The sequence below is a fragment of the Hyperoodon ampullatus genome (assembly GCF_949752795.1).
Source record: "Hyperoodon ampullatus genome assembly, chromosome: 1".
Lineage (NCBI taxonomy): Eukaryota > Metazoa > Chordata > Mammalia > Artiodactyla > Ziphiidae > Hyperoodon > Hyperoodon ampullatus.
Window position 1 is genome coordinate 17,960,840 of NC_136914.1, and position 18,624 is coordinate 17,979,463.

An 18,624-nucleotide genomic window follows, 5' to 3' on the forward strand; every position below is an offset into this window, starting at 1 on the left:
ATAGGATAGGATTTGTTGAAGCCTTTAGAATGGTTAGAATCTGGATGGAATCCTTGCTGGGAAAAAAACAAAAAAATCCTGAGACAACTTTTAGGTGGATTCTGACATAGACTCCTTAAGGCCTTTGCAGAAGCCTGGTTTCTTTCGCCTAAGGTTAAGAGACTCCTTGGTTTAGTGGGGTGGACTGGGCTTTCTCAAGGTCTTTGCTCTACTTATACACAATGTAATAAATCAATGCTGCCGCTGCCTGGTATCTGACAACAGGAGCAGCTTTCAGTTACCTGAATTTGCATTGCTTCGGTTGGTGAGTTTTTCGTCTCCTTCCCCCGGCTCTCTGTTTCTTGTCACCACCACCTTCTGGATTTCTCTTAGCACCCTTTGGACTATCTATGGGATAAAGGCAGAGTGCTTTCCCCCTGAGGTGCGAGCATAGTTGCGGTAGGAGTTGGGGATGAGGTCGCGGAAGCGTTTCCCTTTGCACTAAGGCTTTTCTTTCACAGTAGTTGCTAGTCTCTTCCCAGCCGCCCTAACTGACTTAAAGGGGAAATGGACCACGGTCAAATTACCCCTAACGCCTTCCAACGCGTTTTCTAGAGCTTTTCTGAATCGCGATGCAATGCAATAAAGCGAGCAGCGGGCCTCGGCCCCGCCCTCTGCTGGAGGACGCCGAGAGCGCGGGGCGGAGCGAGTGGGGAAGGCTTGCGGCTCGGTGCGCATGCTCCCAGAGCTCGGCCAGGGAAAAGCGCTTGCACCTCTCGCCCAGAGACTTACAGGTGGAAAGAAAAGGGCGGAGCCAGCTCCGGAAGCAGAGGGGCGGGCGCCTACTATTTAATCTCCTTCCTTGGAGGAGCACTTCCGCTCTCGGCTGGTGAACGGATGAATTTGTGGGATGTCTTTTCTGTGCTCATACTCCTTTTCAGTTTTCCACGCGGCTAGAAATCGACCTGGGAGTATTGTGACCCCCAGTGAGCAGGTGGTGCGATAGCCCCTGCGCTAGCACCTTCATTTACAGAAGTTCTTCCCTGGCCTCCTGAAATTGTTGACGGCTTCTTTTTACTCCACATCTCTTCTAGCCTCCTTGTTTTTAATCCCTTTGCAGCCGCCCACCCTTCCCCCCACGCCATTATGTATGCTCGGGCTCCCCGTGTGCTTAGATTGGCTGAAGGTGGCAACACTGAGGATCCTGTGGGTCCTGGATCCTACCAGGTACCTTTCCTGAAGCAGCAGGCAACAGGTAAGGTGTAGAGAAAGGCAAGCCTTCTGTAACAGGCTCCTCACTTTCAGCCTGCTCCGCTTCTGTGTGACTGAGTTAAACACTATAGTACCACTTCATAAGTATAAACATGAAGTAGGCAGGGAAAATACTATCCTTATTTTACAGATAATAACTGGTAAAATAATTTGTCGCATTTCACAAGGCCAGTAAGCGTATGGCGAAGACTTTTGATTTTATAGTAGTTGTCCACATCATATTTTAAATGGTGCAGATTAGATCTAGGATTTTTATTTCCTGGCCCCATTGACTATGTGAGTCTCCAAATCTCCTGTGTACTTCTTACCGCTTTCTGTCTCTTTTCTTTGTAATCCTGCCTGCCTCACACACCTTTCCTAACTAACCAGAGAAACATTAATTTACTGAGATATAACTTTTATATTTCTGTTTTGGAATACCTTTTAAAGATAGTCCCATGTATTTTTTTCAGGTAGATGCTTCCTATCTTACCATACCGATCTTTTTCAATATACTTAACGAGAGAGCCTGTTTATCCCACATTCTGTAAAGAAAAGCTGTACTCTTTGAGAGGTGGGGTGGGAATGGATAATTTAAATAATTATTTGCTCTCATTTGTTAGCAATTAGTGGCTAGGGGGTGACTTTTAATAAATACTTCTAATTTGCTTTCTGCTTTTTCTAATCTGATGATTTTTGTGGGGCTTAATACCATCCAAATTACACCTTTTCCCTTGTTAGCCTGCATTTCCCCTATTGTCACACTATTCCTGTATTTTTAAACAAATGCCAAGAGCCACTATTCTGTTAACATGTTTGATGAGATTAGGGTATTAGGTTGATTTAAGTTTCTTTGGAGTACAAATTTGTCATTTGTCATTGTTTTAATCTTGAATTTTACTGCTTTTCAGCTTCTGCTATTGATATCAGTGTTCTTGGAGCTTATTATGTGTCTTTATTTAATGCAGCTGAGTCCTTATAAGCATTAACTCCCTACCAATTTATTAGCCACCGACGACCACCGAAAATGCTTACACTTAGGATACTTTTCAATCCTTATTTTATTTTGACACAACTGACCATTGTCTTTTTAGAGATATTTCTTCCCTTGGTGTCTGTAACATCATTTTTTCCTGGTTCTTTTTCCAACTATTGTCTTGGAACAGTGCCTGATACATGGTTGGGACCTAGTAAACATTTGTTAACTGCTGAATCAGGTATCATTTTTCCCCTCTTCAACCAACCCTCCATAGTCTTCTTTAAAGGTTTTTATTTTTCTAAATACCTTTTAAACGTTTATATACTGTACTTCCCATGCTTTGCTTGTTGCTTTTCTCATGTTTACTTTTTCATTCAAATCCATAGCTTCAACTGCTATCTATATTCTGATTCTGATGACTCCTTAACAGTCTTTAGAGATACAGGTGATTCTTATCTCTAAATGAGCTTTCTCCTGATCATCAGGCCTTTGCATTGCCAATTACTTTTTTTGGACAAACATCTCTACCTGGGTGGTCTCTGGCATCTGAAATTCCAGGTGTCTGAACCTATCATGTTCCCAACCATCACAGACCCCTTTGAAAAAAAATGCCCTGTCAATTGCTTTTAAACTTTTAGCTTTGGAATTATTTTAGACTCTTTTTTACCTCTGACTGATCACTCCCATTGATCATTAGAACCTATTGATTTTCTCTTCTCATTCTCTCTCAGACTGGTTCCCTTTCTTCATTTAACTGCCCTTGACTTAGTTTGGGATTTGTTATTTTTATTCTGAAATAAACCAATAAAATATTACTGGTTTCTCTGTTTCAGTCTCTAACAACTTCTGTCTTACGGCTAATGTAATCTTCCTAAGACATAATTATGTTATTTGTTTAAAAAATTCCTTTTAACACTAAGATTAAAATCTGAACTCCTTTGAGCCTCGGGTAAAGTGAAGTTGTTCTTTGACTCCACTCTGTCACAGGTTTTTCTTCTTTGACTCCTAATGACTCAAAGCACTTTGATACTATATTGTAATTATCTGTTAACTTATCTGGCTGCCACATTAAAATGTGAGATTATTGAGGGCAGTAACCAAGATCTCGACTGTGTTAGTCTCAGTTTTTAGCTCAATACCTTAACACGTATGTAAAATAAATAAACAGTAATTCTTGAAAGAAAGTTTAAAAAAATCTAATGAGTTACACATAGCAGAATTAAAAACTCATAATCTGACTTGTGTGAAGTTTGCTTAGAGATCAGTAACTGGGGTTTGCAAGGACCTTCTTTTACTGTTTTATAGAATTGTGCCTTGTTGACCTATGAAGGAAACTAGGAAATTCCATATTTGAGAACTTTGAGCAGCTGCATCCTATAGAACCCTGTTTTAGTAATACTCAGCACTGACCTGCTGATAATAATAATCAATAGAGGTTACAGGTGTTTCTTTAGTCATTTGTCCACAGGATTCCCTGGCAAGATAATTTAAAAGTAGCTGTTACCTCTTTCCTAGGTACATTCTGCTCTACACCTCTTTGAGATCAGTAACACTGGACTATACAGAAGTATACACACCTATTTAAGGGTCAGGGAAATTTTGTGGAGTATGATGTAGGAAAAGCGATGTTGGGACTTTATGTAATTTACTTGTTACCTTGAATTACACAAGAGGAGAAGATCTTAGTCTTAGAACTTCAAAAGAAAGGTGCAGATATCTTTATTCTCAACCTTTCTCTTCTAATTATCATTTTCCTCTTACTATAGGCTGCTTGGTCAGTCCTCCAGTGTATTGTCTTCATATTTTCCTCAGAAAATTCTTTCCACATTAATTTTCAAACTTCATTCCTTGACTTTTGTCCAGTTGATCAGGGATTTCTACCCAGGATTTGCAGCCCGGAAGGAATAGGACTCAGCTGCTCTGATTTCATGAGTGGGAGAGATAATGGATATTCTGATTCCAGATTAGTGAGAGCTGCTCCTGATTTTCTTGCAAATTATCTGAGAAGCAAGCAAATCTTATCTCATTAAAGCAAATCTTTCCCATAAATGACCAGCCTAGTAAAATATGATAAAAACATAGTCCTTTTAATAATGTGACTGCTCCTGGCATTATTGTGCTAAGGAGTATTTCATTGCTTTTTGAGCTTGATTTACATAACAAATGGTACCCCATATTAGCATATATTAGTTATCTGTACTGGTTCTATATTAGTTATCTAGGCTGGGTGACAGTGGTTCTTAATATATTCTTTGCTAAATTTCTTCTTTGATGGGAAAGCAGTTTTATCTGCCACAGAAGCATGAGCTGTCCATGGTCTTGTACTCCTGCCTATGTGCTTATGCCAGCAATAATGGTTTTATCTTATTAGCCATTCAGAATTTAGGGAGACCATTTCAGGGAATTCTATCTTTATTTAAGTTTAAATAAAAATATGTATGTGATTGCTATATAAATGTTGATGTCCCTGAAGATGAGTATAGGTTTCAAAGATCTAGCTATTGCTTTTATGTGAAGAGTGCCCTGCTTGCTTTGTACTGTAGTTGTGGCTGCAGAACTTGTCCTTTATCCCACGCCACCCACCTTCTTTCTCAAAAAATAGACTTTTATTGCTCCATGCCAGTCTGATTTATCTTCTGCTGTTGGTGCCACAAACTTAATATATCTCAAATTGAACTTACTTCGTTCTTCTCAAATCTCATCTTCTCCTATATTCTTCATTTCTTCTTTCTACCTGACAGTTTGATTTATCATTTATTGTTGGAACTTAACATGTCAGTATAGTCATATGTCCCAAATCAAACTTTTAATTTTTCACTCCACCAACCCTAATGTGCCAGAATCGTCTTCTCCTATATTTTGTATCTTAATTATTAGCAGCACTGTTTGTAATGTAATTGTTTGTTTATTTGTTTGGCTTCCCCACTATTTGAGGCGAGGGTTTTAGCTTATTCATTATTGTACCCTAACTGCCTCTCTCTGACACGTAATAAAGCATTCAGTATTGCTGAATGAATGACTAAAGGTGTAGTTTAGAATATCACCTATTAATTCTATATTTATTGTTTAATATGCATGACAGCATGACAGGGAGACCAACCATCCTGGTGTATCTGGGAATGTCCTGATTTTAGCACTACAAGTCCTGTGTCCTGGGCAAACTAAGACAGTTTGTCACCCTAACTGTACACAGTAGGCATATAGTTATGAATACAACAGAAAAGTCCCTTCTCTTATGGAGCTTATTAGTATAAACATTTAAATTTTCTTGCGGTTTTACTTGAGCTCAATATTTCATACAAACTTTTAATCTATTGATGAAAGATTCTTTTGTGATTAATATTGGGAAACTTCAATGAAGATTTTATGAGTACTGGCTTTCTTGAAAACATGGGGCTATTGTGTAGGGTTTTTTTCCCCCTTTTTTATATGAATTTCAGTATTTTGCAATTCATTTTTTGTTTCTTTAAATAGATTCAGTTAGAATCTCTGCCATGTTCTGATGGCAGCTGCCTCAGAACTAGCCTGAGCTTAGCTTTCTTAGTTTTCATATCTATCTCACATTACCTAAATGAACATAAATTTTAAAAAATATACCTTTAATTGTGAAGTGAAATACTGATGCAGAAAATTGCATAAAATTTAAATATCTTAAAAAGTGAATACTCAAGTAAAGAAATACAACATTGCAAAATTTTATTTTCCAGTCATAACCCTTTCCCTCTCCCCTACAGGTAAGCACTATTCTAATTTTTATGGCAATTAATTCCTTGCTTTTCTTTATGGATTATTAAATCATATTGATGAAATGACCCCTTTAACATAATGAAATGTCTCTCTTATTCCTGGTATTCTTTGTTCTAAAATCTGCTTTGTCTGATTTTAATTTAGTCACTCCAGCTTTCTTTGATACATGAATGCGTGTTATATATTCTTTCATCCTTTTATTTTTAACCTCTGTGTCTTTATGTTTTAAGAGGGTTTCCTATAGACACCATAAAGTTGGGTCGTGCTTTTTTATCTAATCTGACAATCTCTTTTAGTTGGGGCATTTAGAACTTTTCCGTTTAATTTCACTATCAATATTGTTGTGTTTAAATTTACTCTCTTGCTATTTGTTATGTATTTATCTCATCTGTTCTTTGTTTCTCTTCTTTCGCTAACACAGTTGAAAGATTGGAGTTTTTAAAAAAATGGTTCTGTTTTTATCTCCTCTATTGGTTTACTAGCTGTACCTCTTTCTTTTATTACTTAGTGGTTGCTCTAGGGTTTACAATATACATCTCTAACTTATCACAATCTACCTTCAAATAATATTGTACCACTTCATGTATAGTATATGAGCCATACAACGGTGTGCTTCTGTTTTCCCCATCTCATTCTTTGTGCTATTGTGGCCATATATTTTATTTCTACATATGCTATAATGCCACAATAAATTGAAATTATTTTTGCTTAAAACAGTCAATTTTTTTAAAGTGATTAAGAATTGAGAAAAAATTTCTTTTATTAACCCACATAAAATTAGTTGTTAATCCTATTCAGTATACTTTTCATTTCAGAAGTTTGATTTGGGTCTTTTTTATATCTTTATCTCCTCATCATGTTCATCTTTCTTCTACCTTATTGAACATACGAAGAATATTTATAATAGATACTTTAATGTTTTTTGTGCTAATTCCATCTTCTCATTCCTAAATGTGTTTCTTTTCATTGACTTTTCTCCAGTTTTTAGGACATATTTTCCTGCTGCTTGGTAGAACACTCTCTGGTTGTTTTCACTATTCACTTTATATAATCTATAGCTTGGTTTCTGTGTACTTATATGTGTGTTTTTGATTGAAATCTGATCTTGTTCTTTGGTTGTTTACCCCGATTTGGAACATTTCAACTGCTGTCCTGGGTTTCTCGAAACTTGGCTTCCTTTTAAGGATTTCTGTTATGGTCCTTGTGTTTTGTTTGTTTGTTTGTTTTTGCTTTGGGATAGCAAATTCAAACCATCTGTCACTAAATTAACAACCAGAGTTTTAACATCATTCATGAAGCTTTTTCTAATCACCTCAGTGTGGTTGAGAACTTCTCCTCTTTTTGACCCTCTGGGCATTTTTTAGCACTTCAGATATTTTTCCATGTTTAAAATTATTTTAGTACTTTTCTTAATGCTTCAGTAGGTTGTTGCTTTTTAAGGGTAAGGTCTGCATTTGACTTACCTCTTTTGTGCTTTAATACCGAACACAAATAAATAACTTTTGATTTCAGTTGCATTTTAATACATGAAGGCCTCAAAAGAAACATTATTTCTGTTTTTAAAAATATATTATTAGTCCAGATTAGCGAGCTTTTAAACTGTACTAATTATCACCATAAATCTTCATAGTGTACATTGTCCTTAGTTGTACAAGATTCTCACAAGTTTTGAGTCCTCAGTTTCATTCTTTTATTACCTGTTGAATATAGCTGCTCTATTTTCTCTCATTTTTTCTTTAGTATCTATGTTGATTAAACTATGCTCATTTTCTTGCTATATTTCTTGAAAATTTTTATCAGTCTTTCAGCAGACTAAATCTGTTTACTAAGTTTACTTACTGAGTATGTCTCTGCTTGTGTCTTGGATTTATAAACCTTTGTTTGGGGTCAGGCAATCAAGAAATATTTACTGAGTGCCAACTATGTACCAAAGTGGGGAAACATATTAATTACTTGCTGTAAGCTCACTTTAAATTATTTCTGTCTAGGCTCTGCCTACAAATTCATATATGCTATTCTCTATAATTAATATGTTTTTCCAATATATAAAACTGTGATCTTCTGAGGATGAAAATATTTTATCAGTTAAATAGAACTTCCATTTTCATCTCAACCAAATATGCTTAGAAGAAAAGAGACTTGTTTTATTTTCTTTAGCTATTTTTTTCTGGTGTAGATAGTTTTTGCAGGGAATTAGGGATATCACAAACTGGATGCTGGAGAAGCATTCGCTAAGGTTGGGGCTACATTTTGGAAAGTCTTGACATCATGTAAATAATTTTTGAAAGTAGTGAATGGAGACGAGGCCATTCAATACTTTCCTGTTTTAATTTAGTAACCAGTCTCATAAATATCACTGAAACTACTTAATAGTTGTCTCTAATGATAAAAAAAGTGAAATTCTGCCAGTGATAGTATGTTTATGACACAATTATGTATTGGGCATGTGTGCAGTCAACTCTAGCATTTATTTATTTATTTAAAACCTACAGAGGATCAATATATTCTTTTTTTTTGATAGAAGTTGCAGACTCTATTTATTTTTATTTTTTAATGAATATATGAGCTTCCCTTCATTTTTTCCTTGTTGGTTATCTATTTTAAATATATCTATTATAAATATATTCTTAATAAGTAATTTTTCATATTACTAAATTATTTAAATGCCAGTATTTTATTTGATGTATTTTATACTGGTATTTCTAATATATGTTACTCCTTTCTGTTTTTACTTAAATTATAAAATGTTTTCCATTAAAGGAAATTTTGAAAAAACATAAGCACCTTAAAACTTCTGACTCTAACATTGATAATTCTGTTAATTTTTGCATAGCTCTTTTCAGTATCAAATCGTATATGTATATGATTTTATACACTTACATATACTTTTACATAACTTACATAGCTATAGTAATAAATTCAATTTTATATTTTATATTTTAAATTTCCATTTAGCATCTTATCAGACATTTTCCTTGCTACATGGTCTGCAAAATTAGGATATTTATACAGGGCACCGGTAAGATGAAGGTAAGTCAGGAGCTGGAAAGGAATGAAGCCAGAAAATGTTACAGAAAGTATAAAGTTTGTTTTTACCTGACAGATACTATGATAGCATAGCACAAGTAACCACTTTGAACTGCTGATTGTTGATGTGACTGTAGGAATGAATGCCTGTTTTTGGAATCACTAATGCTTGCTATACTAAGCAAGATAAATAACTGAGCCAGGTGAGAGATTCCTTATCTCTAAAAGTGGCTTTAACAGTAGTTTAGTTTATATTATGCTTTATGTTACTGTTTAATAGTAGTTTGGTTAAATCTTGGTTTATATTATGAGGTAAGACTTGAATTCACTCTTTTAAATTACTTTTACAGACAAACATTTTTGGTTTATACTATAAAACTCATAAAGTCAATATTGAATAGTTGTCTTTTAGTAAATTTTAATATTTGTTTATTCATTCCTTTTCTTGCCTTTGAGTAAATAATATATATATATATATTTTTTTTTACAGAAAATGTCCAGGGCACTTACAGTTTCCAGAAGTGTTGATGTTCCTTCAATTCCTTCTTGTGGACGGCCATATGGTTATAATATTAATGAGGATGGCAGTATCACAAAACATTTTCCACCTGCTATTGACAGTACACTAGGTCCAGCATACTATAAACCTCAATTTGTAAGTATGATACATTTCACATTGACAGTTGGAAGACTGTTTATGATTATGCATGTTCTAGTTAATGTAATACTAACTGCAGTAACAGATAGACCCCCAAATCTCAGTGGCTTAATGCAACAGAAATTCTTTTTTTCCTCATTCATATGGACATTTCTTGTTGATAAGAGATATTCCTCCATGTAGAGATTCAGGGACACAGGCTTATTCCATTCATGTTACTGTCATCTCCAAAGGCCTTGGTGTCATCTGTATCCAGCTGGCAGAAGGGGAAGGAGGGCAGAGAACTGGTAGTGGGGGTTTTTTGTAGGCTAGGCCTGGGAGTTAAATTTCAGGCACATGGACACACTTAACTGCCAAGGAACCTGGGAAATACAGTCTAACTGTATCCAGGAAAAAGAGGAAATAGTTTAATAGTTTAAGCTTAGGCTTAAGCACCTTATGAAACCATTTGGTTTTTGGCAATAGGTATACTGGGGTATTTTGGAGTCTTAGATACTTTGAATTGTTAAGTTTTTATTCCTAAAATATTTTTATTCTAATTTATATAATTGCACATAGACTTGAACAAACATAAAAACAGATAACCACGTACCCACCATCTCATATAACACATATTAAAATTTTATTACACTCGAATTAGCTATATTTTAAAATAAATATATTATTACAATTATTACCCTACCCAATTTCCCTCCCTCCATTCTTTTCCCTTTGCCAAAGTAAACAGTAAATCTTTGCTACATATAAATAACAATATGTATTGTTGTATGCATTAAAACATTTAAGTAAATGTTATCATCTGGCATGCAGGTTGCTTGCTATTTCATTTAATGTTATATTTTCTAGATTTAGCTATATCAATATACTAGATCTAATCCATTCATTGTTTCCGATTAGTGAGTTTCTTTTTTAAAAAAGTAATTTTAAATTTTGAAATAATTTCAGATTGATAGAAAAGTTACAAGAATAATACAAATAATTCCCATATACCTTTCACTTAGATCCTGCAGTTAACACTTTATCACATTTGCTTTATCATTTCCCCTCTATATTTATATTCTTATTTTAATTAAGCAATTTCAGAGTACATTTAAGACATGATGCCCCTTTACTCCTAAATACTTTTAATGTAAAATTTCTAAGAACAGGAATTCTCTTTTATAACCACAGTGTAATTATCAAAATCAGAAAAATTTCATTCATATAATCCTATTATCTAATCTGTAGATATTTAAAAAATATTAGTAATTATCTCAATGATATTCTTTAAAAAATGAGTTTTGGTCAAGAGTCCCATCTGGTATTACAAGTTGCATTTAGTTGTTGTGTCTCTTTAGAGTCCTTTCATTGGGAACAGTTCTTCAGTCTTTCTTTGTCTTTTGTAACCTTGACTTTTGAAGAGTACAGGCTGTTTATTTGGTAGAATATGTCTCAGTTTTGGATTCGTGTATATTTTATCATGATTAGGATGAGTTTATATATTTTAGCAGGAATGCTACATAAGTGAAGCATCCTTCTCAATGTATCACATAAAAAGGTGCAGGATGTTTACTTATCCCATAGTTGGTGATGTTAACTTGAGGGGGTGTCTTTTGGTTTTATCTACTGTAAAGTTACTATTTTAAAAAATTTATAAATATTTTGGAGAGGTTACTTTAAGAATGAGTAGATATCCTATTCCTTATCAAACTCTCACCTATTAGTTTAACATCCATTGATGATGCCTGAATCAATTTTACTGTGATGTTTATCAAATGGTGGTTTTCTAATGTCATATTTTCTTTAACATTTTTTTGTTGGCACTTTACTTACTATAAAGAACAGCTTTATATTCTTTTCCATTTATGTATTTATATCAGTATGGGTTCACGAATTCCTGTTTTACTGAAAAGGTTGTAATTCACTAATCTCACTATTTATTTTGAGGTTAAAATGATCTAATATTTGACCCTTGGGAGCCCTTTCAATCTGCTTGTTGTGTCTTTTTGACATATCTCCATCATTCTTTGAGCACTTCTTTATTTTATGGCACAATAAAATGTTGCAGGTTCATCTTATTTTTTCCGTTGCCACAGCCGTTGAAATCAGTCATTTCCTCAGGAGCTCTACTTTCATTTAGTGGAGAATGATATTTCAAAACAAGATCAGTACACTAGGTACATTTGGGGTATCATTCCTTCTAGGCCATCTCAATGGACAAAGTTAGAAATCTATACTTTTTCTTATCTGTCTATTAAAAACTTTAAGCTTATATTGATATCTCTAATTCCAGTTCAGTGCCACATGTTTATTCTTGTATTTCCTTTTCTGTGTTTGATCTCCCTTCTCCCACAGTGAGAAACCTGGTTCCCATTATCCTCAGTATATTTACTTATTTGCTTAATCTTGTAAACCACTGAACGTAGTTTCAGAATTGCTAACCCATCACTTCAAAAACCAGACTTGAGAAGGTACAAAGCTCTTACCTCTATGTGACCTTCGGGAAGTGAAAGCTAAGACAGACTTGTAAACTGCCTACTTGAGTGTTGAAGGTGTGTCTCAACACATGCACAGTGCACCTCTGCAAAGGTTGGAGACCTACTCGTTCAAAGCATTAAGAAAACCTCTGTCCAACGATTATCTGACCAGTCAGCTAGCCAGACCGAGACTTTAGTGGACACACATGACAGAGAATACAGAATTTAGAGAATTAGTCCAGAAATCACTAAACAAAAAAACCCCACAATAAACCTTTGGGTCAGGAGGGAGATTCTGATTTTCAGAGTTGCCATATTATATTATCTAAGATGTCTGGTTTTCAACAAAAAATTATGAGACATGCAAAAACAACAACAACAACAGAAATATGGCCCATACATAGGAAAAGAAGCAATCATTAGAAACTGTTCTTGAGGAAGCCAGGATGTTGGACTTATTAGACAAAGTCTTTAGATCAACTATTTTAAATATATTCAAGTAAAGAAAGGAAGGTATGTCTAAATAATTAAAGGGGAATATAAAAACAATGTCTCACCAAACAGACAGTATCAATAAAGATAGAAATTATAAAAAACAGCCACGTAGAAATTCTGGAGTTGAGAAGTACGATTGTGGAAATGAAAAATTCGCTAGAGGGATTCACTAGTGGATTTGAACTGGCAAAAGAAAGAATTAACAAACTTGAAGACGAGTCAATTGATATGCAACCTGATGAACAGGAAGAAAAAGTATGAAGAAAAATAAACATAACATCTGAGACTTGGGGGACACCATCAAGCATACCAACGTATGCATAATGAGGGTCAAAGAAGGAGAGAAGAAAAAGGGGGCAGAGAGAATAGCTGAAGAAATAATAACTTGAAAACATCCCAAATTTGATGAAAAACAATCTACACATACAAGAAGCTCACTGAATTGCAAATAGGATAAATTCAGAGAGATGCACACCTACATATATCACAATCAAACTGTTGAAGCCAAAAACATTGAGAAATCTTGAAAGCAGCAAGAAAAGTGACAAGAAATCCCCAAGAAGATTAACAGCTGACTTATCAGAAACCATGGAGGCTGGAAGGCAGTGAGGTGATACATTCAAAGTACTGAAATAAAAAAGATTGCTAATCGAGAATTCTATAATCAGCAAAACTATTCTTTGAAAATGAAGACAAAATTAAGACATTCCCAGATAAACAGAAACTGATAGATTTTGTCTGTAGTACACCCTCTAAAAGAAATACTAGAGTTCCTCAGGATGAAATGAAAGTTCATTAGATAATAACTCACATTCTGTTTAAAGAATTAAAGTACAAAGGTAAAGGTAAATAGACAGGCTGGTATTTTAGTTTGTAACCCCTCTTTTTAAATTTCTGTTGATTGTAGAACACACTAGAGATAATACATTTTATCTTCAAATACAGGTATTTTAAGACCTGATAGACTGCTCCATACTATAAAACTTATGAATAACCAACTTACCTCTGATAAAATGGAGAGTAAAGATATTGTAAGTTATGGATATGTCTCCTGTTCACACCCTTAGAATTCCCATTTCTTTCTGGCTCTAGGGCCTTTTATCCCAGGAGTATTTTGCTCTCCCTGTTGATGCCATGCCTGGTTTTCCAGGCCTTGACTATCCTACCATCCTGTTAATAATATAAAAATAATTAGTTTTCATCCACAGACAGTGTCAGTATCTTAGGTATTTGAGTAAGATATGCTCAGAAGAACAATGGAGATAACTGTAAAAATTACATTGAAATTAATGGAAGTCCTATGGTCTAATATCAGTATATTCTGTCCAAGGTAAAGGACAATTATGAAAGGTAGTGTAATGGAACTGGACTGCTTGTGTTTATTTCTTGGCTTCACTACTTAATAGTTATTTGTCTTTGGCCAAGTTACTTAAGCTCTTTGTGCTAAGTTTTCTTATCTAAAATATCCTGGGAAAAACTTTGGTTTAATATATTGGAACTAGTATTTCTTTTTCACAGTAGTCAATGATCCTTGGTCTCAGCTTAAACAGTTCTCTGTTATTCTTAACTTAAATCCCAAAATGTTATTCTTGCTTTAAAATTATATTTTTTGTATATGCTATTTCTTTGTTTCAGAATAATGTATCATCCATTAAAAGGCCAGAATAATGCCTCCAAGCTTCCCTAGGTGTGCAAAACGTTTTTCATGTATGAATAAACATTACTTTAACATATAAAATTTGATTTCTTTCTGGCTACATTATTATTCATAGAAGAGAGAAATAACAATAAGAAAATTTATTCTCCAATTTTAATAGGTCCAATTTGATGACGTATTTTAGTAATTACTGATTTGATCCAACTTGTATTTATTAGAATAAAAATCTAGATCAAATTTAAGAAAACATGTTTGTAAAAACATAGATTTACGTATAACTTAAAGACATAGTGGTTAATATTCAAGAGGATTCAACAAATCTTAATTTGAATTGAATTGTGATATTTTCTGAAATCTCCATCTTGAATTTGAGAGAAAAACTAGAGGTAGGGTAGCAAAGGTCAGTAGCTGAAGGCTTAATTTTCTTATTTTTTCCTGCAGGGGGGAAAAAAACACAGGTGCCTCACAAACTATTATGAAATTGATACTCTAGTAATGTTAATTCAAGTATTATCCAAATTTCTGGTAATTCTATGTATCTCTTTAGCTGCTTTTTGAGATAATACTGTATGTGGGCTCAGTTTCCAGATGTGAACATTAATAGAAAATTGAGAAAATAATTCAACAAACAGGTAATTATTGTGATTATTCCCTGAACTGTTGAAATAACATCTGCTGAAGGTATCTTATGTAGCTTAAATATAGAAGCAACTCTGAAATTACAAGTTGTATAAGACTCTAGCCAACAAATGGTAATTTTTAGCTATATTTAATCTGTAAAGAGAAATCCTCTGTATAAATTATTTTGTATAACATTTTGAATTAGAAAATTTAGCTTCTGTCTCTTTTTCAAAAGAAGAGCTCAGGTAACCATTAGAAATCTGCTTTTCAGAGGTGGATTTCACAAGCACAGTTTGTGGTTGGAATTATGACACTGACATATTTGCTAATGATAACATGCTGGGAACTACCTGTGTGCTGCCACACTGGAATGCAGTCCATTAGTGTTTTGAACTGCCACACTTTGGGACTTTTAATTCTTCACAAATTCTGTTTCCACACTTAATTATGGAAAAGACATGAGAAGAAAGTTGCATAGCCCCTTCTTCATTGAGTTCATTGTCAGTGAAAGTAGCAGTTAGCAATTCTTCAAGTTATATTACATTATTCACTTAAAATAATGCACCTCTGTGTTAAGTTTGCTTCAATTAAGTCATATTTTATTTGCTAAAGATTTTCCAAGCTTGACGATGACCTTGAAGATGGTATTGTCAACACTTCTTGTTTGTTTGTTTTTAATATCACATCCTTTTAATTTATTTTTATTTTTTGAATTTTACACAGCAGGTTCTTATTAGTTATCTGTTTTATACATATTGGTGTATATATGTCAATCCCAATCTCCCAATTCATCCCACCACCACCACCCCAGCTGCCCCCGCTTTCCCCCCTTGGTGTCTATACGTTTGTTCTCTACATCTGTTGTCAATACTTATTGACATAAGGAGAGTGTGATTTAGAGTTGAGTACATCAATTTGTTCCTTATTTTCTATCTGTATTTTTAAAAGGCTTTTAAATTAAATTTCCAATTGAACATTTACCTGAGAACTGTACAGGTTAGTGAGTTAAGTAGTTCACATGGTTTAAATGAAATGAATTTCAGCGCATACACAGGAAAAGGATTTTGCTGGTGTCTTGAATGGTGTGTGTTTATGTAGGTGTGTGTGCATAGTCTTTCCTTCTGCTGGATTACCTTAAGAACTGTTAAACAGTTGACCTTCAAAATCACAATAATTAACCTGAGGAAAGCTTCTTAGACATAAGTCTACTTGGACATAATTTCTCCTGAAATGCTGTGTAGAAGAATTACTATAAAATTGTAACTTATACTTTGTAGGGTATAAAAATATAATGTTAAAGATGATTTTTCAGAATGCTCTGTCTTAAAATACTGATTTTACTTTTGCAAATCTATAGGCTATAGTTAATCAATATATTAGATATGCTCCTGCCTGAAATATAGAAAATATCTGGCATATCTAACATGGCTATATTTATTATATAAGAAGAGAGTTCTACATTTATTTCACTACTTACTAAGCCTAAAATCTTCACGATTATGAAACTTTGTTTCATTTCTAAGTAAAAATAAAGTACGAGTGAAAAAGTTTTCTCTTTCTGCCATCAAAACTGTGTATGTACTTTTAAAATCCATGCCTCTATTAAGTAATTTCATTTGAAAGATGGTCTAGAACACTTCTCTTAGCAAAACAGTGTTGCATGGCTGATCATTCTTTCCTTTTCTGAAGCTTTGTGGGGTGCAGCAGTCTTCAGAGTTGCCATTGACCCAAAGGAATGGGCTGCTTTTCAACTACTCTAGTGGATGCCATGGTTTCTTCCAGGACTCCTCTACTACCATCTGCTGCTCTGCTGGACATGTCAGTCTGTGCTATTTTTCTGTGCTGTTCTGCTAGTTGTTATGGTGTTTGTCTCTGCACCCCCAGACCCAAAGCCTTTGGATGATCTGACTGCCTTATTTCCTTTTGTGTTACACTCAGAAGTGCTAAAGCAGTGTATACCCTATGCATTAGAGAGATTGGTAGGATAGCCCTTTCAATTTTTATTCATAGCTCTGTTCCTCCTAGGACTGACAGGGGTCTGGGCTTGGGGATCATATATCAACCAAACAGCCTATTTATAACAGTAACAACAATAATAATAATAATATCAGTGTCTTACTTTGATTTGGTGCTTTATGGTGTTACAGCTTCATAGTGTGTTAAAACTGATTAGTGAAGAGGGGAAATACCTCTCTGCTCTTTGTGTTGTAGTTCATTAGAAGGAATCTGCATATCAATAAGCTAAGCACATTAAGACCACTTACAGTGCTGGAAATATTCCTGGTGGGAATACGGATTAATGCTTTTTATTTATGTAACAAGTTTTCCCAGGCTTTATTGGATTGTGGGTACTACAGAGAGTCACAATTATGTTAGTAACTCAAATATATGTATGTTATCTCCTCCTGTTGATGTGGTAGACCTCCAGCCTTCTGCAAAGTTCCCCTTCACAGGGGCTTCTAGAAGGGCTGTCTCAACTATGCTTCTGAATAAGTCTGTTTCCACTGAGACAGCTTCTGTTCCCCCAGGCAGTTCAGTCTCTTGCCAGATGGTGCTCTCTGCTGGGCATTTCCACCCATATACTCCATCAGAGTGAAAGCTGCATGATAAGCTGAGGTGAAGCTGGGGGGGATAATGCTCTTCTCTCTCTGTTTTATACTCTATTAGATAGAATGCTCTAAAAGTAGCATTGATTTTTACCAGTGTTTTAATGAAATGTCTTTTAGATTTTTATCATAGCCCTTTTGCACTCTACAGAATACAGACATAAATCCAGTGGGGGATTATCTGTTAAAAGGCAAATTCAGTCAACAGAAAATACTCAGTAGTTAGCATTGCCACTCTTTTGACAGTAAGATTTTCTAACTGGGTGTGGGTTACCATGATTAGCTGCTTCCCATAGGAATAGTTTTTGCGTTCATCTTCTGGTTGATTTGCTCTATTCACTAGACGTTCCAAAATATGTCTGAATCTTATTTGGACATAGCTAGTAACTCCCTGTTTCTGTACCCTCAGCTCCAACATCCTCCATCACCCAAGCAAGGAACAAACAAGGAGATTTACTAAAATTGAAGCAGGAGAAACCTTTAGAAGAACTGTAATTCAGTTTCTCTTTGAGATTGCCATCTATGATAAAAGAATCAACAAAGGTCCCATTTCACTTCATGCAAACGTCAAAGTTCTGTCAGAGATTGTGTTGGTCCCTGTTTAATTCTTTAAGGTCAGGTGGTGTAAAAGGGAAAGTTTAGTTTTATTGTGTTTGTATTTTATAATATTTTAATATTTGAGGGCTAGTTGTTAAGTTCTATAATATAATATTATAATATTTGAGGGCTAGTTGTTAAGTTCTAGGAAGTAAAAGATGTTTCCACATAGTAGGGAATTTTAGTGCTGTACCAACTTATTTTTGGATTTTGTTGTGCCATCCCAAAGCTTTCTAGAGTGGTGCCTCTCTAACTAGGAAGTCTGTCCTTGTTAGGAGACAGTGGCAGTGCTTCCAATTTATTTCCAACCATCCATGGCAAGAATGGAGTGAGTTTTAGCATTCTTTCATCACTTCGTGTAATGGCACCGGTGCAAATAAATCTGTAAGGTTATTAGTAGTTTTGAGAATTGCTCCCTACTCACTACCCATGAGTCCATCCTTACCTCTAGTTTCTGTCTCTCTGGGGATGTTAATAGAGTAGCTGAAGTTCTTTTCACTTGCAGTGAGATCTTTTTCTGGTTGTAGTCTCTGCTGTGCTATATTTTCCAG

The 18,624-nt window shown here is 34.7% G+C and overlaps 1 protein-coding gene across 1 annotated transcript in view; it reads left to right on the forward strand.

Moving 5' to 3' along the window:
• Nucleotides 1–1,125: 1,125 nt before the first annotated feature.
• STPG2 (sperm tail PG-rich repeat containing 2) overlaps nt 1,126–18,624 on the forward strand; it is a gene marked incomplete at both ends in the record, with an annotated part of 263,434 nt that continues 245,935 nt past the window's right edge. Inside the window, 4 exon segments of the mRNA XM_079710165.1 lie at nt 1,126–1,234; nt 4,073–4,176; nt 8,912–8,986; nt 9,474–9,638. Of these exon segments, the coding sequence (XP_079566291.1) occupies nt 1,126–1,234; nt 4,073–4,176; nt 8,912–8,986; nt 9,474–9,638 (453 nt within the window).